This window comes from Notolabrus celidotus, unplaced genomic scaffold (assembly GCF_009762535.1).
Source record: "Notolabrus celidotus isolate fNotCel1 unplaced genomic scaffold, fNotCel1.pri scaffold_260_arrow_ctg1, whole genome shotgun sequence".
NCBI classification, from domain to species: Eukaryota; Metazoa; Chordata; class Actinopteri; order Labriformes; family Labridae; genus Notolabrus; species Notolabrus celidotus.
Window position 1 is genome coordinate 27,101 of NW_023260103.1, and position 25,000 is coordinate 52,100.

Sequence of the window (25,000 nt, forward strand, 5' to 3'; positions counted from 1 at the left end):
TGTCTCCAGTGTAACACTCTCTTTCTCACATTATCCTCGTTTACCTGATGACAGACCTCACTGTCTCCGGGGTAAACACTCTCTTTCTCACATTATCCTCGTTTACCTGATGACAGACCTCACTGTCTCCAGGGTAAACACTCTCTTTCTCACATTACCCTCATTTATCTGATGACAGACCTCAGTGTCTCCAGGGTAAACACTCTCTTTCTCACATTATCCTCATTTATCTGATGACAGACCTCACTGTCTCCAGGGTAAACACTCTCTTTCTCACATTACCCTCATTTATCTGATGACAGACCTCACTGTCTCCAGGGTAAACACTCTCTTTCTCACATTACCCTCATTTATCTGATGACAGACCTCACTGTCTCCGGGGTAAACACTCTCTTTCTCACATTATCCTCATTTATCTGATGACAGACCTCACTGTCTCCAGGGTAAACACTCTCTTCTCACATTATCCTCATTTATTGGTGGGATATTGCACGAATGTGTTCACTGTGAAACGGGACAAAGCTCTCTCTCTCTTTAATGAGCTGTGTGATTTACTTTATTTGCTGACTGAGATCTCTGGAATTCAACCAGCAACCAGTCCTTCTCGTTTGTCTTCACACCTTTATTCAGCAAAGACCAACCCTGTGAAATGACCCTGACAGTGTAAGGAAACAATAACAATGGTAGCACAACTGCAGCTGATACAATGATAACTCAAGTCTCCCTTTGTGAAGTGATCAATACAGTTTAATGTGATCATTACAGTTTAATGTGATCAATACAGTTTAATGTGATCATTACAGTTTAATGTGATCAATACAGTTTAATGTGATCAATACAGTTTAATGTGATCATTACAGTTTAATGTGATCATTACAGTTTAATGTGATCAATACAGTTTAATGTGATCATTACAGTTTAATGTGATCAATACAGTTTAATGTGATCATTACAGTTTAATGTGATCTTTACAGTTTAATGTGATCATTACAGTTTAATGTGATCATTACAGTTTAATGTGATCAATACAGTTTAATGTGATCAATTGATATGATTTAAAGTGATGATTTAAATTATCTCCCCCTTGAGCTGAGCCCTCTGTCTGTGGGCCCTCTGTCTGTGAGCCCTCTGTCTGTGAGCCCTCTGTCTGTGAGCCCTCTGTCTGTGAGCCCTCTGTCTGTGAGCCCTCTGTCTGTGAGCCCTCTTTCTGTGAGCCTTCTGTCTGTGAGCCTTCTCTGTGTGAACCCTCAGCCTGTGAGCCTTCTCTCTGTGAGCCCTCTCTCTGTGAGCCCTCCGCCTGTGAGCCTTCTCTCTGTGAGCCCTCTTGTCTGTGAGCCCTCGGTCTGTGAGCCCTCGGTCTGTGAGCCCTCTTGTCTGTGAGCCTTCCTTCTGTGAGCCCTCTGTCTGTGAGCCCTCTGTCTGTGAGCCCTCTGCCTGTAAGCTCTCTGTCTGTGAGCCCTCTGTCTGTGAGCCCTCTGCCTGTGAGCCCTCAGCCTGTGAGCCCTCAGCCTGTGAGCCCTCAGCCTGTGAGCCCTCTGCCTGTGAGCCCTCTGCCTGTGAGCCCTCTGTATGCCTGCAAGCCTGTCTGTCTACCTGTCTGCCTGTCTGTCTGTCTGTCTGTCTGTCTGTCTGTCTGTCTGTCTGTCTGCCTGCCTGTCTGTCTGTCTGTCTGTCTGTCTGTCTGTCTGTCTGTCTGCCTGCCTGTCTGCCTGTGAGCCCTCTGCCTGTGAGCCCTCTGCCTGTGAGCCCTCTGTATGCCTACCAGCCTGTCTGTCTTTCTGTCTACCTGTCTGTCTGTCTGTCTGTCTGTCTGTCTGCCTGCCTGCCTGCCTGTCTGTCTGTCTGCCTGCCTGTCTGTCTGCCTGCCTGTCTGTCTGTCTGTCTGCCTCTCTGTATGCCTGCATGAATTTGACATTTTACAGTTTACTGTTGGAGAAACATCCAAACTAACTTCTGATAATGATGATAAATGCCCTCAGTGTTAGACAGAATATGCTTTGGTTAACTCTTCACACATATCCTTCCACACCCTACTCAGAATTCAAAGTTATCTTATCCTATACTTGAGCCCATCTATGATTTCTAGTTGCCATAACAATCTCTGTGAAAAATCGTATCGATAAATCAAATTAGTTCAGTCTTTGAGATTCAATTGTTGCCCTTTGTGCCGTTTAAGGAAGAAATGCCCGTCTGATTTGCCTCCAGATCACAGCTGATGATTGGCTCTGATTACCTTCTCTTGGCAGAACAAGACGCCTTCTGTTTTCCAACAGGAAGTCGATGTGGCAGCTCTTTGGAGCATGTTGGTTTGAAGCCAAGATGCCCGTTTCCTAGAATGTGTCCCTTTTTCTCCTGTGCTGTCCTCCTTCATTATTATGCATCATTAACCGAAATTATGCATTCACTTTAATTTGAAGAGCATCTGTTAGCAAAGCTGAGTGCTTAAGGAAATAACAGAGTGTTTTTTGTCCTGCCTTTTTGACTGACAGGTCCAGTTTCAGAAGATCCAGCAGCTCCGTCTGTCTCAGTCCCGGGCTCAGTACTATGGAGGCTCTTTGCCCAACGTCAACCAGATCAGCAACACCTGCACTGAATTTCAGGTGAGACCCTAACCCAAACCTGTTTGAAAGACAACAGAACAACACAGACCATCCCCCATCTAATAAGACCAGAAACAACTCTACTACTCAATTCCAGGTTTTATGATTCAGTTTTATTCCTAAGTCAAAACCTCTGCGAGTAAAAGCTAAAGTTTATCAGCTTTGCTTATTTCTGATAACTCTGTTTCAGTGACAAACGCTGCCCATCAATCAAGTTTATGAAGTCTGTTACTCAATCCTACAAGTAAATGTGTTCACCCAAAAGTCAAAAATTTTACTTTATTTTGTATCAAAATCTTTGAGGCCAATAAACTTTCAGCTGTGTTGGAGAACAAGAACATCCAGGGCCGGGCTATAAATCCATGTCATTGATTCATTTGTATTTTTGGTGAAGGATTATTTTTAGAAAGGAAAATCTAGATTTTTTTCTGTCTAAATTTTGTTGTTACAGCCGTATCCCAAAACATTTTTTTTCCGTCAACATTCTCCACACAATATCCCATAATGACAAAGTGAAAAATGTTTTGTTGAAATTTTTGCAAATTAATTAAAAATAAAACACTTAAATATTGCATGAACTTAAGTATTCAGACCCTTTACTCGGTAAACATTTTTCACATTGTCATTATGGGATATTGTGTGGAGAATGTTGAGGGGAAAAATTAATTGAATCCATTTTGGAATAAGGCTGTAACATAACAAAATGTAGAAAAAGTGAAGGGGTCTGAATACTTTCTGTACCCACTGTAAATGACTACAACATGGCTGCCAGCATTAATGAAGTGTGTGACCCCTCAAAAGGCCCAGTGGGCCTCATTCCCCCACATCTCCTTACATATGTTCTGAAGAAAGAAGAGAAGTCAAAGGCAGATTCCTGCTCTGATGGGCGTTCAAACTGAATGCTTGTAAAGATCATGTAAAGACGCAAGTTCTTATCATGCGGCACAAAAGACGCAGATTGGGCGCCACAGATTTCACATGTCAGACGAATTAAGGAAATTAATTTAGCACATTCTTGACGCGTCCAACGCTCCACTCGCTTCAGTCGAGGGAAAATGATTATTCGCCAGAGATGAAAAATCTGATCGTGCCATGACAGCCAATCAGTGTGTAGATCCAACAGTGTCAGGGAAGCTCTCACTCATTTCACTTCAACATCGTTAGACCAAAGCTTCACTCGTGGGGAAAACAGCAGTAGTGAAATACATTACTTAGCTTTAGTCCTAAGTGATCGTAAGGTGGTGATATTAATCAGGTTTGGTCTAATAACACAATGTGGTGTATTTCTTAAAATGCAAGTTGATTGTAACGGCTGGACGTGCAGATAAAAAGGGTTACATAAATAAAGAATGATAAATGTTTTAGATGAACAGGATTTAAAGATGCTCACTGGTAGAGTCAGGGTCAGTCTTAGAAACATCATAAATCATCATAAATGTGCAGGCTGGGAACAGAAGGGATAAAAGATGAGAGCAGTGTTTTTCTTCTTCTTCACTCTGAATGTGTGTCAGCTCTCTGAGGACACGGCATGCTGGGAAACTGATCCTGGAGAACAGGGCAGTAAAAAATCAACAGGCAGACAAAGTTTCTCTCGCTAAGAGTCCTCTTTTCTTCCTCCCTCAGGATTCACCCTGATGATAACTCTCTGATCGCCGTGTTGATTAAAGAATGACAGTGTAATGTAGTTTTATTGAGTTAAACAGTGTTCACGCTAACAGTATTAAAGTATGACTCATGCTGGATTAATGTTGGTTCTCTGTAAAGAAAGCTTAATCAGCTCTTTATGTAATGACTGATGGCTGGTGCAATAATGAAGGACTGGGTGTTTGTCCCCTCATCATAAAGTTTTCATTTAACAATAAAATGAATATTTCCTCTGCACACTTCTTCAGAAGCTGCTCTCTTAAGGCGGGTACACACTACAGGAGAATCGGGCTGATTTTGGTCCCGATCTCCTCCTTGGATGGGGGTTATTTGGTAACGTGTCTTTGACCTTGTTAATAACAGCAGCAGCATTTTGAACTTGTTGACGGGAACTCATTGTTTGAGAAATACCAAAGTAGAGTGAGCCGCAGTAGTCTGGATGGTCAGAGTTTTACTATGGAGGGGGAGACTGATCTGTGTATCACCAGAGTAGCAGTGGAAGGAGATGTTATGAGTCTGGAGGATTCTTCCCAATGGGAGCATGTGTAACACAGACAGGTTAAAAGCCAGAGTCTGTCTGAAGCTCTTTAGAGAGTCCATGATGAAATCTGACATGAAGCTGACAAAGTAGAAACCTCAAAATGCTTGAATGTCTGATCATCATTCTCTGGCGGAGATAGTTATTCAGCTAAACTAAAGCACAGAGAAGTCTCTATTCAATTAAAACCTCTGAGCTGAAGCAAACCATGTCCTCCCTCTGCCAAAGCTCACTGTCAAACTGTGATTTATGATTCTCAGGGCGGATTTTCTTCAGGACTGGACCCTGTCAGAGGGACGCGTCACCACGGGCTTGTGGAGAGGGTCCACAGAGACCGAAACCGCATCAACTCCCCCCACCGCAGACCCATCGACAAGCACGGCAGGCAGATATCCTTCAGAACTAACCGTCACATGGGCAGCCGACCTCAGCGCTTACAGAACTGTGTGTGTGTGTATGTGTGTGTGTGTGTGTGTGTGTGTGTGTGTGTGTGTTTGTGTGTGTTAGTTGTGATATTGATTTGAAAAGTAAAAGCAGAAGAAGCTTGTTTGTTTGTCTGTCGTGTTTCATTCACACACTGCTTTGGAATTAAGTAAACATTAGTTTGTGCATTTTAAACTCAGATTGTGTGTAAAGTGAAGCAGGGAGGGAATGCTGCTATAAAGATGACATCATAAAGTGTTGAGTTACACAGTCTTCAATCTTTGTTTCTAGAGAGGTGGAGATACTGTTTCTAGAGAGGTGGAGGCTGTGTTTCTAGAGAGGAGGAGATACTGTTTCTAGAGAGGAGGAGGCTGTTTTTCTAGAGAGGAGGAGATACTGTTTCTGGAGAGGTGGAGGCTGTGTTTCTAGAGAGGAGAAGATACTGTTTCTGGAGAGGTGGAGATACTGTTTCTAAAGAGGAGGAGATACTGTTTCTGGAGAGGAGGAGATACTGTTTCTAGAGAGGTGGAGATACTGTTTCTAGAGAGGTGGAGATACCGTTTCTAGAGAGGAGGAGATACCGTTTCTAGAGAGGTGGAGATACTGTTTCTAGAGAGGAGGAGGCTGTTTTTCTAGAGAGGAGGAGATACTGTTTCTGGAGAGGTGGAGGCTGTGTTTCTAGAGAGGAGAAGATACTGTTTCTGGAGAGGTGGAGATACTGTTTCTAAAGAGGAGGAGATACTGTTTCTGGAGAGGAGGAGATACTGTTTCTAGAGAGGTGGAGATACTGTTTCTAGAGAGGTGGAGATACCGTTTCTAGAGAGGAGGAGATACCGTTTCTAGAGAGGTGGAGATACTGTTTCTAAAGAGGAGGAGATACTGTTTCTAGAGAGGAGGAGATACTGTTTCTAGAGAGGTGGAGATACTGTTTCTAGAGAGGTGGAGATACCGTTTCTAGAGAGGAGGAGATACCGTTTCTAGAGAGGAGGAGGCTGTTTTTCTAGAGAGGAGGAGATAACGTTTCTAGAGAGGTGGAGATAATGTTTCTAGAGAGGTGGAGATACTGTTTCTAGAGAGGAGGAGGCTGTTTTTCTAGAGAGGAGGAGATACTGTTTCTGGAGAGGTGGAGGCTGTGTTTCTAGAGAGGAGATACTGTTTCTAGAGAGGTGGAGGCTGTGTTTCTAGAGAGGAGGAGATACCATTTCTAGAGAGGAGGAGGCAGTGTTTCTAGAGAGGAGCAGGCTGTTTTTCTAGAGAGGAGGAGTTAACGTTTCTAGAGAGGTGGAGATAATGTTTCTAGAGAGGTGGAGATACTGTTTCTAGAGAGGAGGAGATACTGTTTCTAGAGAGGAGCAGATATTGTTTCTAGAGAGGAGGAGATACTGTTTCTGGAGAGGAGGAGATACTGTTTCTAGAGAGGAGGAGATATTGTTTCTAGAGAGGTGGAGATACTGTTTCTAGAGAGGAGGAGATACTGTTTCTAGAGAGGAGGAGATACTGTTTCTAGAGAGGAGGAGATACTGTTTCTAGAGAGGAGGAGATATTGTTTCTAGAGAGGAGGAGATACTGTTTCTAGAGAGGTGGAGATACTGTTTCTGGAGAGGTGGAGGCTGTGTTTCTAGAGAGGAGGAGATACTGTTTCTAGAGAGGAGTAGGCTGTTTTTCTAGAGAGGAGGAGATTGAGAGAAAACTGTTTTAGAGGAATCCTCATGAGTCTGGATTAAATGTTATTGTCTGAATTCCTTACATGACTTTGTTATTTTTGATGGATGATTTTCTCTGTTTCGATTATCCTTTGGTCAAATAATTTCTCTAACTGAAATCTACATGGAGAGCTCTCCTTATGGAGCTGTGTACCTGTCTCCTCCTCTGGACAACAGCTGGAGAAGGTGAGTGACACTCTTTTTAATCTGCTTACAGAAATGTTTTTCTCTTCTTCTGACAGGAAGATTTCTCAACAGGAAGTGTTTCTCCTTTTTCCGGTCTGTAAGCTCCCTGATTGCTGTTTTGGTCTTTAAACTTCCTTCAGTTGAGTTAAAGATAACAAATGTGTAAAACATGTCGTGGTCTGTCAGAGTGTTATGGACATTGTGATGCTGTCAGGTGTTTTCAGGTGTGTCGTGGTCGGTGTGTTTCTGAAGTAGAAAATGTGTGTTTCACAGAGATGGATCCAAAGGGAGAAGGAGATGGTTCTAGACTAAATATCTCCTGTAATCTGATGTTATTTAGTCATTAACATAGCTTAAGCACAGTGGTGCCGTGGTTAATGCTGTTGCAGGAAGGTTCCTGGTTGGAATCCCTGGTGGAGCAGGTACTTTTCTGTGGTGAGTATTTTCCGTGATCGATCTTTGGAAATGTTAAAGATCAGTTATCGATAAATCATTAAAAAGTTTAAAAGTTTTCCATGTTAAAAACAATGCCAAATGCGTTTTTCCCCTGAATCAAATTTTCCTTCACGGCACAGTGTTTATAACTGATGGTATTGAATATCTATGGATCGTATTGAGGAGTTCAAAATGTTAAACACTCTGAATATCAACATGTGGAGCAGGCTCATAATCTCTGCAGACACACAGTCATAAAAGTGAAGGCTCAGACTTCAACAAGGGAACTGAACAGAAACAGATTTCAGACTCTCAGAGTCCAGTTTTCTGTCTACTGGTTCTTATTGAGGATAATAATCTTGTGAACGCGGTCAGGTGTCAGCCGGGAGCGAGACCGGGTCAGAGTCAGTCCGGGGGCGGAGAAAGAAAGCGCTCATGGAAACCCGTCACTCAGCCGCAGCCTCCAGCTGAGCGTCTCTGCTGTGAGCGACACCTTCAGTCAGCTGATTCTGAAACATGCTTTAAACTTCAGCTCCCTGATAGCTTCACTGTAGGCTCGGATAAAGTGCTATGAAGGTTACTTCTTTGCCAAATAACTGTCCTGAGCTTAACTTCAAAATAAAAGCATTACATGAGGGCAGAGACATAATTGGGATAAGTTAAGCTGTAATTATATGTATTATGTCTCTTGAAAAATCGCCCTTAGGGAACCACCACCTCTTTTAGATAAATGCAGTAGCAGTGTTTTGGAGTTTAGGGAGCTGCATGTCAGCAGCTGGCTGAGACTGCATCATTTCTGTTTATTAGATTCAGTATTTTTCATTCTTTTAGTAAGAAACAGTAAAGTCCCTCTCTGCAGTGAGGCAGGTGGTCCTGCTCGCTTTAGATCCGTCCTCTGGAGAACTTCAAGTGCAGTGCTGAGAATCAGACTGCATGGTGTCTGAGAGAGGACCTCTGATAGTGAGCTGGTTCCCTGCAGTCTCTTTAGTCTGTTTCAGGGTCAGAGTCCCACGCTCTCCTCCTCCTCTGTTCAGACATGTTGGGGCTGTTTTTCGGAACCAGCCTCTCTGGGGAAGTTGTCTCAGAGAAAGCTCTCTGTGGATGTTCAGTAGAAATTAAGACAAATCTCCAACGTCCTCTCTGGCAGATGTGCCGTGATGATCCACGAGGGATTTTATCCTCCATCGAGGCAGTCTGATTGCTGTCCTGTATGTCTGCTCATTGAGACTTTCCCATAAATCTTACCTTAGTGAAAAAACACCTCCCTGATAGCTGAATGTAATATGAGACCACATGATGTTTGATCCACGTGATACAAAATCCAAACAACAAAATGTGTCCGAGTAAGTTCTTAACGATCAATTGTTAACATCCCGACCACAAAGCGATGTACGACAGTTGCTAAAACGCCAGCGACCAGTTCTTCAACTTCAAGTAAGCAAAGTACCAGGCGACAGGGATCCAACAGTTTGAAAGTGTTACTCCTCATAAACATAACTCCATAACTCCATAACTCCGGCAGTAATCTGCACTTTGTGTGATTTATTACTGATTTATATACTTGTTATCACCACACTTGTTAGGCAGAATGTTAAGTAGTTGTGGTGAATTCTTACAAGACTGCAAGTCAAAGTATTTAGTAAATTTACAACTGTAATTCAAGTAGATAAATAAACTGTCTTTCATATTAATTCAAGCTTCACTTGCCTTCATCTTAACATAAGCCTGGCCTATAAGAAAGAACAATTCAATCTGATATTGTTTGTTATAATACAGATTCATTCATTGCTTGTGTTTGTTGAAAAATACATGAGGAGAGGACCCTGAAAAAATAATCCCATGTCAGATCACAATTAGATTATTTTCCAAAATCGTTCAGCCCTAGTCATGGTTCTGTTGCAGACCGAAAACATTAGCTTCAAATAAACACAAACTTTAATAAAATCAGTATAAATATAAAGTATTTCTGTTTCTGCTGATTTGAAGGGATAGGTCTGCAGACAGGGTCAGCTCTGATCAGCTGATCCGGTCTATGATGTTCATGTCTCTGATGTGAATAATCTGAAGCTCCACAGTCTGAGCATGATGGAGCAGACTCAGTGATGTGTGTAGTTTATCTCAGCTCACACAGTGTGTTGATGAGGTGAACATGGTGTGGATCCTGGCTTGTGTCATTAATAAGGAAAAACAGGTAGAGCTGAAAACTTCCTCTGAAGACGCTCTAACGTTCATCTTGTTTCTGATGTAACTTCTGAAAAGTGAAGAAAGCGGGTAAAACAGCAGCGTTCAGTGAGGCCGCAGGGACATACTGCAGCTGTATGTGATCCGCTGGTATCCTCTGAATCAGAACGGTCCTGAAGTCCCAGTCCTGACAGCAGGAGGTCTCTGGGTTCATGGACTCCCAGTTTACACACCTGCTCCACCTGAACTTTTTTATTCTCACATCTTCAGAGGATTCTGTTTGTTTTCCCCTTCATCCTTGTGTTTCTGTCTCCTCTGCTTTTTAATAATTCTCTTTTTTTCTGTGTTGTCAGGGTCTCTCCTTCTTCCTCTCTCGCAGACTGATCACATTTTTAACAAATGTTCTCTCTAACTAACTTCTAGGGGTTTTAAAGGTGTCTGTCTTCTTTTTTGTCCTCCTCTTTTTAAAGGGATCAGCAGCCGTGGATGGAGGACAAACGACCGGGCTTTAGATTAATATCACAACTCAACAGGTGACCTTTGACCTATCTCTCCGTCTGTAGCTCATCACCCCTCCCTCCCTTGGACAATAACTTCTTTTTTTTCAGCCTGTCTTTCGGTCTTAAAAATCTGATTTTAACGTCATTCTGGTTGATTGACCTTTGATTTGACTCTCTTCTGTTCATTAACCCGCTCTCACACTTTCAGCCTCGTCCGTCCTCTGCACTCTTTTATTTTCAGATGTAGTTTTCCAGACGGATGTTTATGGAGAACAGATTTCTGGGTTTAAAGTGGTTTTGTTTGTTTAAGCACGTGAGCGACTTTCCTTCATATTGGATTTTGTGGATGTTTAAAGAGTCAGAGCGTCTTCAGGAAGTTCTGCTAAAAAGAATAAGAAACTGAAGGTCAACAAATCTGTCCCCTTCTTCTTCTCCCCCTCATCCTCGTCCTTTTCCTTATTCTCCCTTTTCTTCCTCCTTTCTCCTTCTATTGCTCCTCCCCTTCTTCCTCTCCTACTTCCCTTCCCCTTCCTCCTCCTCCTCCTCCTCCTCTCCTACTTTCCTTCCCCTGCCTCCTCCTCCTCCTCCTCCTTGTCCTCCTCATCTTTCTCTTCCCCTTCCTCCTCCTCCTCCTCTCCTACTTTCCTTCCCCTGCCTCCTCCTCCTCCTCCTCCTCCTCCTCCTTGTCCTCCTCATCTTTCTCTTCCCCTTCCTCCTCCTCCTCCTCTCCTACTTCCCTTCCCCTTCCTCCTCCTCCTCCTCCTCTCCTACTTCTCTTCCCCTTCCTCCTCCTCCTCCTCTCCTACTTCTCTTCCCCTTCCTCTTCCTCCTCCTCCTCTCCTACTTTCCTTCCCCTTCCTCCTCCTCCTCCTCCTCCTTAGGACAAACTCTGACTCGGCCCTCCATACGAGTGTTATGAATCCGAACCCTCAGGACCCGTTTGGTGTGAACCAGCAGATGAGTAGAGCTCCTCCCCAACGCAATGGTTAGACACACACACACACACACACACACACACACACACACTAACACACACACACACTCACAGGGATTATCTCTGGATCATACGGTGGTTTCACTCATCAATATTGCTGTTAATTAACATTGTGTCATCCTTTAAATATAATTATCCTTTCAGCTGGTTATTGTTAATACACTTCATGTGTGTGTGCGTGTGTGTGGGTGTGTGTGTGCGTGCTTGTGTTCACTTGTTGTTGATCACCTCGTGTCAAACAGCGAGTGTGAACGAGGCCGAGGTGGACGGTTCTGGAAACAGTGAGTTTGCTGGTCTTCAGATATGTTCAGTATATTTTAGATTCATTTATTGAAGGTGACGGTGTTCCTCTCCTCTCTCTGCAGTCTTCTCCTTCCCTCCTCTCTCCAACGAGGAGAGTCTGATCGGAGTCAGTAAACCACTGCCGAAGCAGCTGTGGGAGGCCAAGAAGGTGAGACAGTCACCTCTGACGTTTCTGTTGTCAAAGCCTGCTTGTGTTGGTACACTGAGCCTTAATGTAGTCTAACTCCAGGGTTAGGGTCCTAACTCCAGGGTTAGGGTCCTAACTCCAGGGTTAGGGCCCTAACTCCAGGGTTAGGGTCCTAACTCCAGGGTTAGGGCCCTAACTCCAGGGTTAGGACCCTAACTCCAGGGTTAGGGCCCTAACTCCAGGGTTAGGGTCCTAACTCCAGGGTTAGGGCCCTAACTCCAGGGTTAGGGCCCTAACTCCAGGGTTAGGACCCTAACTCCGGGCTTAGGACCCTAACTCCAGGGTTAGGACCCTATCTCTGGAGTAAGGACCCTAACCCTGGAGTTAGGACCCTAACACGGAAATCCATGCTTTTATTGCCAGGATGAGCACGAGGAGTCTTCGCCCTCTTATTACCTTAAAAATAAACTCATGTGATCATAGAGAAATCAGGTTTCTTATTTAGTTCCCTGAGAGTAAAGAAATAGGAAGTTTCCATCATGGTACCATCTTGAGTTTGTTATAAACAAAGATAAAATATTCAAAGAATAAAATCTAGAGATATCGTGCTTTAATAAAATCTAACATTGAAGTTTAACAAGTTGTGTTTGTGTTTCAGGTCCAGTCTCTGGCCTCCAGGCCAAAATCCTGTGAAGTGCCTGGAATCAAGTAAGTCTGAGCAAGCTTCATTAATATTTCATTTTCATTTAAATGACATTAAATTACCTTTAACAGGATCCTACAGACTGTGTTTTAATGAAGCTACTGATATACAAGGTTTATTTTATTACACAGTTAAACCTTTAAGTTAGAGGAACAGAAGGTAATCATGATTCATATTTTATAAAGAACACAATTTACACAATCACTCAATAACAAACATGATATCATAAATAAATGAACAACTTAAAGAGGCAGTGTGTGGAGTTGGTACATTTAGCAGAAAACATATGTTGGAAATGGGAAATAATATTTATAACTGTTTAAAGTAGTTTATATTCACCTACATAAAACTAAAGTTCTCTTTTATTAAACTTAGAATTAATGTTGATATGTGAGGGAGTTTGGTCTGAAGCAGTTTAATGATTATTATTCAATGATTAATATTTACTGATTAATATTCAATGATTAATATTCAATGATTAATATTTACTGATTAATATTTACTGATTAATATTCAATGATTAATATTTAATTATTTATATTAAATGATTAATATTAAATGATTAATATTTAATGATTAATATTTACTGATTAATATTTACTGATTAATATTCAATGATTAATATTAAATGATTAATATTTACTGATTAATATTTACTGATTAATATTCAATGATTAATATTAAATGATTAATATTAAATGATCAATATATAATGATTAACATGTCAGGATTAATATTTATTAAGATTTACTTCCTGGTTTCTCTCTGCAGTATTTTTCCATCTCCAGATCAGCACCCAGGTCTCTCTCACTATCAGGGTCTGTTAAACTCGGGCGGTTCTCTGCCCGACCTCACAAACCTCCACTTCCCCTCCCCCCTCTCCACGCCACTCGACCCAGACGACCACACCACCTTCCCTAACCTCAGTGGTGGCAGCAGCACTGGAAACCTGCCTGCCGCCATGATGCACCTGGGCCTTGGCAACTCACAGGGTAGGTGGAGCAAGTGTGTGTGTGTGTGTGTGTGTGTGTGTGTGTGTGTGTGTGTGTGTGTGTGTGTGTGTGTGTGTGTGTGTGTGTGTGTGTGTGTGTGTGTGCGTGCGTGCGTGTGCGTGTGTGTGTGTGTGTGTGTGACGGGTCCACAGGACACTGTTCTGGGTTGGACTGTTTTACAGAATCCATCTGGATTCAGGTTGGACCAACAGGGGAATCTGTAACACAGTTCTTAAAATAATTATGCCTTGCGTATTAATATTAATTAATTTTTGTATGATACTGATTTTTCTGTGTTTTCTGTCCATGCAGGTCTATCTTCATCTCTCAGTAATCCATCCATCCAAGCGTCTCTCAGTACCTGCCAGCTGCAGTCCTCTCTCAGTAACCCATCCATTAACTCGTCTCTCCGTCTGTCCAACAACTCCCCTCGGCGGCGTCCAGCTCCCATCAGCCCCCTCACCCTGTCTCCCGGCAGCGAACAGCGCAGAGGACTATCAAAGCCGATGTCCCCTACCATGTCCCCGTCTCTGTCCCCTATCACACAGGTACGGATCCCCTCAATCAATCAGTCTTTGCAAGAGCAAATTCATTAGCAATGTAATCTTCATACACTGTCCATACAGAGCAGGGGTTCAGCTGCTCTCTGTTGCATTATTTACTTTTGAGCTTGTTTCAGTCAGGCCACAACCTGTAGCAGCGGCTGCCGCATTGGAGGCTTTGATTGCAATCTATTCAGATTCTGTGACATGAACAAAAAGTGCTTCTGGACATGGGACTAAAAGACTGTGCGGACATGAGCCTTCACCATGTTTACGAAGACTCCCCGGCAGCCTCCTTCGCAGGCTGATCCAGCTCCCCTCTTCATCTGTTACAGATTAGATGACAAGACCACAGAGTCAATCATCGATATTTGGCCTAGGGTGGTCTGGAGGTGCTTTAATGGATCACTATTGAATATGTTTTTTTATGACCAAATTATATCCAGCTCAAAAGTCAAATAATAAAACACAGTTGTGATCAGTCACCCACCTCTCGGTGTCTCTGTCATTGCCCACTTGGACGTTGAAGCACTCTAACAAACACAAGTTCAGAAACATTATTCTTAAAATCCACGGGTGTTTCAGCCCACCTGTCCAAGTTCACCTGGATAAGGAGATAACAGATTAAATGTGTTTCTCTGCAGGGTGTCGCTCTGGATACTTCCAACATGCCGAGGGAGCCGCCTCCTCCTTACCCGCTCTACCAGCAATCCCAGCATGCACTGGACCAGAGCCGCCAACGCCAACATCAACAACATCAACACCAACATCAACACCAACATCAACAACAACAACATCAACATCAACATCAACAACAACAACAACAGCAGCAACAACAACAACAACAACAACAACAACAACAACAACAACAGCAGCAACAACAACAACAACAACTTCATCATCATCCTGTTTCCCCCCTACAGAGCGTCACACTGGACTTCAACACAGGACAGGTGAGAACTGTGGAGAGTGAGTGTGTGTGCATAGACAGCAGGTACATTCACATGTACATTCACATGTACACACACACACACACACACACACTGGATTTCTTTGCTTTGTGTTTCTGCTGTGTAACCTGGGTGCCAGTGATCACCTGCCATGCTGCGCTCCAGGTCTGCCCCTGCAGTCTACCTGGATTTGCAGAGCCTCCCCTGGCTTTGGCCTTCAGCGGCCCGGCCGGCCGGCCCCCTCCCCACTGGCGGTTCCTCGTCTTTCCCTCCGCTGTCTGCGCTGCCTGCGGTGTACAGTGCGCTCGTTCTGTCTCTTTTTGTCTCATGCACACTCCCTCAGGGGAAGACAAAGGCGTTTGTTGTGACTTTATTTTTGGCGTTGTCTATCTGGGACTTTAGAGCAAGGTGGCGCTCCTGGGCGAGTACTCCTAACATTGTGTTTTGCCCACAGGACTTAACGTACGTAAGCACTTGCTATTGGCTGTTTTTCCATTCTGACAGCCCCCTAAGTGTTAGCACAGCAAATAAACTAATCATGGAACTTACCCAGAGACTGGCACCGCCTTCAAAGCCTTCTGGCTCTAAATAATCACTTTACATTTAATGAGAACGCTCAATGGGATGTAAATCTTTCTTTATAAATGTCATAATGAACCTGAAGCTTTGTTTTTCGCCACCTCCTCTCAGCTTTTCGACATTCCTTTTTTTCATGACCTGCATGGTATTACTCCAAGGCGATTTTTTCTTATTGGAGACCACTTTTACTTTAGTTGGTGTAATGGAATCAAGAATATTTGCAATTTTAAAAGTGAAATCTTCTACAAGTTCATTTGCAGAGAACCTAGAGAGGGGGGTTGTTGAAGAGAAAGCCTGAATAAATATATCACTGGTACTTTCAGTAATGTAACATTTTGAGATAACCTCAGTTTGAACATTAGTGTTCACAGATAAATCACTTTCAAAGAAAACACAGCAGTGATCAGAGAGAGCAACATCAGATACCAGAACCTTGGAAATGTTTAGACCCTTGGAGATGACCAAGTCTAGGATGTGGCCCCTGTTGTGTGTGGGGTGCGTCACATGCTGAGTGAGTCCAAAGTTAACACACTAATGCACACCGGGGGGTAAAAATCCTCAATGAAGATGAGACAGATGCATGAAGGTGAGGAGAGCTGGTTCATAAAGCACACCTGCTGCAGGTAGAGACCAAGCTAACACTGAGCCCCTCAGATAACAACTCTAGTATCTATAAATAACAACGTTGTCATGGTAACTCGTCCGGCCTGCTGTCCTCGCTCTTCACCCGTTCTCCGATCAAGTGAGGACTTACGTTTATGTTCCAAGGAAGTGAAACTGACGATGAACCCGATGACGTACAGCGGTCAGGCGCTGAGGTTAAAGGTGATTGGTCAAATTTGCGGGAAAGTTGCGGTGATTGAATAAAGTTGTAAGGCCGTGCAGAAATCACTCTGATTGGTTGAATTTGCGTGAATTGAAAGGCCGTGCAGAAATCACTCTGATTGGTTGAATTTGCGTGAGTTGTAAGGCCGTGCAGAAATCACTCTGATTGGTTGAATTTGCGTGAGTTGAAAGGCCGTGCAGAAATCATGCTGATTGGTTGAATTTGCGTGAGTTGAAAGGCCGTGCAGAAATCACTCTGATTGGTTGAATTTGCGTGAGTTGTAAGGCCGTGCAGAAATCACTCTGATTGGTTGAATTTGCGTGAGTTGAAAGGCCGTGCAGAAATCATGCTGATTGGTTGAATTTGCGTGAGTTGTAAGGCCGTGCAGAAATCACTCTGATTGATTGAATTTGCGTGAGTTGTAAGGCCGTGCAGAAATCACTCTGATTGGTTGAATTTGCGTGAGTTGTAAGGCCGTGCAGAAATCATGCTGATTGGTTGAATTTGCGTGAGTTGAAAGGCCGTGCAGAAATCACTCTGATTGGTTGAATTTGCGTGAGTTCTAAGGCCGTGCAGAAATCATGCTGATCGGTTGAATTTGCGTGAGTTGTAAGGCCGTGCAGAAATCATGCTGATTGGTTGAATTTGCGTGAGTTGAAAGGCCGTGCAGAAATCATGCTGATCGGTTAAATTTGCGTGAGTTGAAAGGCCGTGCAGAAATCATGCTGATCGGTTAAATTTGCGTGAGTTAAAGGCCGTGCAGAAATCATGCTGATTGGTTGAATTTGCGTGAGTTGAAAGGCCGTGCAGAAATCATGCTGATCGGTTAAATTTGCGTGAGTTAAAAGGCCGTGCAGAAATCATGCTGATTGGTTGAATTTGCGTGAGTTGTAAGGCCGTGCAGAAATCACTCTGATTGATTGAATTTGCGTGAGTTGTAAGGCCGTGCAGAAATCACTCTGATTGGTTGAATTTGCGTGAGTTGTAAGGCCGTGCAGAAATCACTCTGATTGGTTGAATTTGCGTGAGTTGAAAGGCCGTGCAGAAATCATGCTGATTGGTTGAATTTGCGTGAGTTGAAAGGCCGTGCAGAAATCACTCTGATTGGTTGAATTTGCGTGAGTTGTAAGGCCGTGCAGAAATCACTCTGATTGGTTGAATTTGCGTGAGTTGAAAGGCCGTGCAGAAATCACTCTGATTGGTTGAATTTGCGTGAATTGAAAGGCCGTGCAGAAATCACTCTGATTGGTTGAATTTGCGTGAGTTGTAAGGCCGTGCAGAAATCACTCTGATTGGTTGAATTTGCGTGAGTTGTAAGGCCGTGCAGAAATCACTCTGATTGGTTGAATTTGCGTGAGTTGAAAGGCCGTGCAGAAATCATGCTGATTGGTTGAATTTGCGTGAGTTGTAAGGCCGTGCAGAAATCACTCTGATTGGTTGAATTTGCGTGAGTTGAAAGGCCGTGCAGAAATCATGCTGATTGGTTGAATTTGCGTGAGTTGAAAGGCCGTGCAGAAATCATGCTGATTGGTTGAATTTGCGTGAGTTGAAAGGCCGTGCAGAAATCACTCTGATTGGTTGAATTTGCGTGAGTTGAAAGGCCGTGCAGAAATCACTCTGATTGGTTGAATTTGCGTGAGTTGAAAGGCCGTGCAGAAATCATGCTGATTGGTTGAATTTACGTGAATTGAAAGGCCGTGCAGAAATCACTCTGATTGGTTGAATTTGCGTTGATAGTTGCAATCGAGAAATCGCAACTTCCTGTAGTGACCAATTAATGGTTATAATGTTCACCGGCAGACAGACTTATTGAAGGTAATTCTGCCTGAATCAATCTCTAAACGACTTTCTGCCATTAAAAGTCGAAGTGTCTAAGGGCTTCGAAAGAACTGGAGTTGGGTGTTAGAGACCTAAGTCTGCCTTGAAAGAAGCACTGCGGTCTTTGCTAGAACTTCTATCCAAACTAAATTACAGGGAAATTATATGAGCTGGTGGTCTCAACTGGAATTGGCACAAGCCAGTATCTGCTGATTCTCATCATCATCATCATCATCATCATTTTTATTTATTTAAATGTTTAATCCTTTTGTGACTCTTTCTTCTCACCCATTTAATAAAATCATCAACTCGTCCAAATCAAACACCCTGACAGATCTGCCCTAATTAATTTCATCCTGACAAATGTTGCTCACACATTTTCTTAAGAGGGACCTTCACCTTTTTAAGGAACGGGTGTTTTGCATGACTTGTTTAATTTTAATTGGAGTAGAATAGAGCATGTCACTGATGTGAAAGAGCTTGGTCATTTTCTTATGATGGATTTATGCTGATTTTAAATAGACCTACACCTTTAGAAAGAGTCTAAAGACTCCTTTAGAGGCAAGGGACCTGATAATCAATGGCAGAAACTTCGGTCACAATAATTATACATTTAATAATCCAATATTGATTTTAATAATAACAATCTTCATCACTTTGTTTCAAAAACATCTTTATAAACGTCGCTTTCCAAAGTACTCTAACAAGAAAAAACTTTAAACCCAAACTGAAAACTAACAAACAACAAAATGAACCGAATGTCGTACGAACTCATCGCAGCCCAAACAAGAAACCGCTTAACTCAAGAACTCAGCAACAACAGGCAAGAGGGCGTTTAAAGAATAGGAACAATAATAATCCTAAAAAAACATTTGAAAGATAGCAACAATAAGAACAAAGTCAATATTAGGGTTTATATTTATCAGAGTTATTGAACATGTGTGCAAACAGCTGTTAAAGCTGACTGACAGCTGATCCAGCAGTGATCAGCGACGTCGCTTCACATCACGCTCCAGAGGACGTCTCATGTCTCTTACAACAGATCTCCTCGTTCCCTCTCTCCTTCTGTTCATTTCCTTCCCTCTCTCCTTCATCTCTGGGTGTTTGTGTTAAAAACCTCTGAGAATAAAATCAAGTCTTGATTTTATGTGAGTTATTGTTTCAGACAATAAACAGGCTCAAAACTCCAAAATAACTGGATTTCCCTTCATGCGTGTAAAATGAGGTCTGCTTCGTTTGTAACTGAGATTAAAAACCTTTCATACATCTGTTGAAAAGGGTGGAGGGGTGGAGATAGATGTTGAAACTTTGAATAGAACTCTTGGATTAGAGTGATTTGCTAAAATCAGATTTGATGAAATGCTGCTCTTGTTATTTCTTCTCTTCACAGTAAAAATATGTTTATGATTATTTTAATGGATTCATTATTTCTTCTTTGACAGAACAACATGTCAACGCTCTTCAATGATCCCTTCATGGACCCACATTTCTCCAACCGCAGCAAGACCCACCCCTACCTGGTACACAGACACACACATTTGAACTTACACACCCATAGGGAACACAAACATTTCATATTGGAAATATTTTCCAATAAAAGGTGTGTATTTGAATGTGTCTAAGGTTTTCTCTGGTGAAAATAATCTAGAGAACATAATGATACCGATTTCATCACTGATGGTTTGGTCTGTTTCCTCTCCACCATCTGCCACCCAGTTGGACCAGTTCAGTCTGCTGGAAAACTCAATGAGCTCTACGGTGGGGAGCTCTGGCATAGACCCTTCCTCCTCCTCAATGCTCAGTTATTCCCAGGCCAACCTCTCTGGGCTCGGGGGCGGCCACAGCAGCCTGCAGGACCCCCTAAGCATGAGGCCCAACATGCTGTATTCAAACTGCAGCGGAGGACTGCCAAACATCATCCTAACTGGTGAGTGTCACTAAATGTTGTGTTCTTCATGTTTAACCCAAGTGTCAACAAATAAATTCAGGCTAACCCTAACCCCCAAATCTCACATTCCATTCACCATAAATCTGTCTGCTAAAAGCCACCCTAAGCTAACTTAATCATAAGCTAACCCTAACCCTAAACCATCAGCTAACTAAACCCTGAGCTAACTTAACCCTGAGCTAACTTAATCATCAGCTAACTTAACCCTGAGTTAACTAAACCCTGAGCCAACTTAACCATCAGCTAACTAAACCCTAGCCTAAATTAAAACTGAGTTAACTAAACCCTGAGCTAACTTAACCCTGAGCTAACTTAATCATCAGCTAACTAAACCCTAGCCTAAATTAAAACTGAGTTAACTAAACCCTGAGCTAACTTAACCCTGAGCTAACTTAATCATCAGCTAACTTAACCCTAGCCTAAATTAAAACTGAGTTAACTAAATCCTGAGCTAACTTAACCATCAGCTAACTAAACCCTAACCCTAAACCATCAGCTAACTAAACCCTAACCCTAAACCATCAGCTAACTTAACCCTGAGTTAACTAAACCCTGAGCTAACAAAACCATCAGCTAACGAAACCCTGAGCTAACTAAACCATCAGCTAACTTAACCCTGAGCTAACTTAACCCTGAGCTAACTTAACCCTGAGCTAACTTAACACTGAGCTAATGAAACCCTGAGCTAACTAAACCCTAACCCTAAACCATCAGCTAACTTAACCCTGAGTTAACTAAACCATCAGCTAACTTAACCCCGAGCTAACTTAACCCTGAGCTAACTAAACCCTGAGCTAATTTAACCCTGAGCTAACTAAACCCTGAGCTAACTTAACCCTGAGCTAACTTAATCATCAGCTAACTAAACCCTAGCCTAAATTAAAACTGAGTTAACTAAACCCTGAGCTAACTTAACCATCAGCTAACTAAACCCTAGCCTAAATTAAAACTGAGTTAACTAAACCCTGAGCTAACGTAACCATCAGCTAACTAAACCCTAGCCTAAATTAAAACTGAGTTAACTAAATCCTAAGCTAACTTAACCATCAGCTAACTAAACCCTAACCCTAAACCATCAGCTAACTAAACCCTAACCCTAAACCATCAGCTAACTTAACCCTGAGTTAACTAAACCCTGAGCTAACTTAACCCTGAGCTAACTTAACCCTGAGCTAACTTAACCCTGAGCTAACTTAACCCTGAGCTAACTTAACACTGATTTAACTTAACCCTGAGCTAACTTAATCATCAGCTAACCCTAACCCTAAACCCTGAGCTAACTTAACCCTGAGCTAATGAAACCCTGAGTTAAATTAACCCTGAGCTAACTAAACCCTGAGCTAACAAAACCATCAGATAACGAAACCCTGAGCTAACTAAACCATCAGCTAACTTAACCCTGAGCTAACTTAACCCTGAACTAACTAAACCCTGAGCTAACTTAACCCTGAGCTAACTTAACCCTGAGCTAACTAAACCCTGAGCTAACTTAACCCTGAGCTAACTTAATCATCAGCTAACTAAACCCTGAGCTAACTTAATCATCAGCTAACTTAACCCTGAGCAAACTTAATCATCAGCTAACTAAGCCCTGAGCTAACTTAACCCTGAGCTAAATTAACACTGAGTTAACTTAACCCTGAACTCACTTAACCCTGAGCCAACAAAACTATCAGCTAACAAACCCTGAGCTAACTTAATCATCAGCTAACTAAACCCTGAGCTAATTACACCATCAGCTAACCCTAACCCATCAGCTAACTGAAACCCAAGCTAAATTAACCCTGAGTTAACTAAACCCTGAGCTAATTTGATCCAAAGTAAACGTGATGTCAGTTATGATGATGATGATTATGATGACAGTGACTTAGAAACAGCTACTCAAAGTGATTTCCACAAGCTCCTCCCTCTCTTCTCTCAAAGATGATTCTCACACAACCCTGGCAAAGGACATCAGCGCCGCCCTCTCTGCTGTTCCTGAATGCTTTGATTCTGAAGGAGGTTTCCCATTGGAGGAAGAGCTACGCATCGAGCCCCTTAGCCTGGATGGTCTGAGCATGCTCAGTGACCCTGACATGGTGTTACCAGACCCCTCAGTGGAGGATTCTTTCCGCAGTGACCGACTGTGAACACAAAGTTTCATAATGATGTAAAACTGAACATCAAGTGAACTGACAGTGAAGGCATGAATTCTTAATTCAATATGAACATGTAAACATCATGTGAACAGCATAAACATGTTAACATCATGTGAACAACATGAACATGTAAACATCATGTGAACAGCATAAACATGTAAACATCATGTGAACAACACGAACATGCAAACATCATGTGAACAACACGAACATGTAAACATCATGTGAACAGCATAAACATGTAAACATCATGTGAACAACACGAACATGTAAACATGTGAACAACATGAACATGTAAACATCATGTGAACAGCATAAACATGTAAACATCATGTGAACAACACAAACATGTAAACATCATGTGAACAGCATGAACATGTAAACATAATGTGAACAACATGAACATGTAAACATCATGTGAACAACATGAACATGTAAACATCATGTGAACAGCATAAACATGTAAACATCATGTGGACAACATTAACATGTAAACATCATGCGGACAACATTAACATGTAAACAGGTGAACTACATGAACATGCAAACATCATGTGAACAACATGAACATGTAAACATCATGTGAACAACATGAACATGTAAACATCACGTGAGCAGCATGAACATGTAAACATCAGGTGAACTACATGAACATGTAAACATCATGTGAACAACATGAACATGTAAACATCATGTGAACAACATGAACATGTAAACATCACGTGAACAACATGAACATGTAAACATCATGTGAACAACATGAACATGTAAACATCATGTGAACAACATGAACATGTAAACATCACGTGAACAACATGAACATGTAAACATCATGTGAACAACATGAACATGTAAACATCAGGTGAACTACATGAACATGTAAACATCATGTGAACAACATGAACATGTAAACATCATGTGAACAACATAAACATGTAAACATCATGTGAACAACATGAACATGTAAACATCACGTGAACAACATGAACATGTAAACATCATGTGAACAACATGAACATGTAAACATCACGTGAGCAACATAAACATGTAAACATCAGGTGAACTACATGAACATGTAAACATCAGGTGAACTACATGAACATGTAAACATCATGTGAACAACATAAACATGTAAACATCATGTGAACTACATGAACATGTAAACATGAGAACAGCATGAACATGTAAACATCACGTGAACATGTAAACATCATGTGAACAACATGAACATGTAAACATCATGTGAACAACAAAAAACATTTAAATATAACCTGAACATAAACATGTTAACAATGTGTACAGATGAACACATTCTCCCACATACCTGAGTCGCATCAGTGTGTTTCGAAAACCACGTCTGGGATCAGGTCTTGCTCATCTCGTTAGACCAATAAGGTTGCAGTAACGCACTGAGTGTCCTGTTTCTGTTACCACCCCCTGAAGCCATGGTAACCTTATTGCCATGGTACCATACTTCAGGTGAATAGAAGCAGGTGATCTGTGGATACTTCAGGCGCTGAAACAATCATGGTAAAAATGAAGACTGAAGGGATAGATCTTCAATGTTAAATTTGTTTATATAGAAGCAGATTATTTTGTGATGTTTATCACATATTTATAAATTTATAAAACACTATGAGAGTCTAATTTTAGTTCAATTTTAGAGTATTTTTAAACTAGAAACTAAAAGGGCAATTTGTTTACAAAGAAGAGATTTTAATACATATTTTGAAAGAGTCAACAGAACTAAAGATTTTACAAGATGTTTCTCTCTGAATGGACTCCCTCTACACAAGTCATCTGAACTCTGACTTCACAAAAATCTGTTTTTTAACTTTGATTTAAAAAGTCTGTATAGTCATTGTTTTTATGTTTTCTACAAACTTTTGATGGAGCAGTTTCTATTCTGAAAGTTAGTGTGAATTTTGCCATGAACCGTGCTCATGTGCATTTATTTAGTTTTAGATAAATACCCCCCATCAAAGAGAGAGAGAGCAGACTGTGATCATGTGGACATCAGACGTCATGTCACATTGCACTTGCCGCATATTGCACTAATTAATACCCAACGTGTAACATGGCACTGTTACACTGTCAGATATTTTTCCCAAAGATCAGAATTAATCATTTATTCCTAAAATCTAAGCGTAGTGTTTGAAACACTGCACAAATGCACATTTAATGAAACAGGAGAACTGTTATTTATTTTTATGATAGAAACAGGAAATGCATTTGAATTCATGTAGAGTTAGTTATTACTGCAGACCATGAATTGTCACTGGTTATGGGTATATCGCGCCCTCTAGTGACTGATGAAGAAATGTTGCTTCTGAAAAGATTTTGAAGAAAAAACATTTTTTTGCTCCTTTAGCTATGCAAATTGTTTTTTTATTCATTTAAACCTCTTAAACATGCAGTAAAGATTTTCTGTTCTGACCACAATGATGGGTCAATTACCAAAAAATTACAATATTACAGGACTCGTGTCAAAAGTGAAGAAAAAGTTCTGCTACTGCAAAAATAAAAAATCACTGAAGAACAAGAACATCATTGTCAGGAAGCCTCATCATTTTTAGACTGCAGACACATTGTATATATTTTAGTGTATTTCAGACCTTCTCTGTTGACAGACAATATTCATTATCTTTTTTTAATTAAGAGGGGTGTTTGAGCAAGCATGAGGGGGTTTTATAAGAATTTGTATTCAGTTTAACATTTTACCCATTACTAATCTGTGAGTTTATGAATGATGGAGTCGCTTTGCAGTTTAACTTTCCAAAAGGTAATAATCCTTTCGTCTCTCCTGCTGCCTTCTGCTGCCTTACTTTATTGCAATATTCCAGCAGTAATCTGTTTGTGCTAGTTTTCAC

General features: G+C 41.7%; 2 protein-coding genes across 2 annotated transcripts in view; one reads left to right on the top strand and one right to left on the bottom strand.

Moving 5' to 3' along the window:
- The window catches only part of LOC117809365 (ras GTPase-activating-like protein IQGAP1), a 7,914-nt gene extending 7,750 nt beyond the window's left edge, over positions 1–164 (bottom strand). Inside the window, exon 1 of the mRNA XM_034678924.1 lies at positions 159–164. Within this exon, the coding sequence (XP_034534815.1) occupies positions 159–164 (6 nt within the window). The remainder of the gene's footprint in view (positions 1–158) is intronic.
- A 7-nt stretch (positions 165–171) lies between these two features.
- Positions 172–24,675, top strand: LOC117809367 (CREB-regulated transcription coactivator 3-like). The gene is made up of 15 exons (XM_034678926.1): positions 172–195; positions 2,490–2,600; positions 5,043–5,171; positions 7,033–7,094; positions 10,181–10,243; positions 11,092–11,195; positions 11,447–11,485; positions 11,570–11,655; positions 12,293–12,342; positions 13,109–13,329; positions 13,642–13,877; positions 14,516–14,824; positions 19,487–19,564; positions 19,761–19,971; positions 21,916–24,675. Exons 1-15 carry the CDS (start codon positions 172–174, stop codon positions 22,119–22,121), a joined length of 1,929 nt encoding a protein of 642 aa, XP_034534817.1. The 3' UTR covers positions 22,122–24,675.
- Positions 24,676–25,000: the final 325 nt, after the last annotated feature.

Bases quoted from the DNA above. Each gene is read 5' to 3' on its own strand.
- LOC117809367 (XM_034678926.1), top strand. From the start codon at position 172: ATGACAGACCTCAGTGTCTCCAGG. The intron at 7,095-10,180 runs GTGAGTGACACT...CTCTTTTTAAAG, and splicing joins CTGGACAACAGCTGGAGAAG to GGATCAGCAGCCGTGGATGG. The intron at 11,486-11,569 runs GTGAGTTTGCTG...CTCTCTCTGCAG, and splicing joins GGTGGACGGTTCTGGAAACA to TCTTCTCCTTCCCTCCTCTC.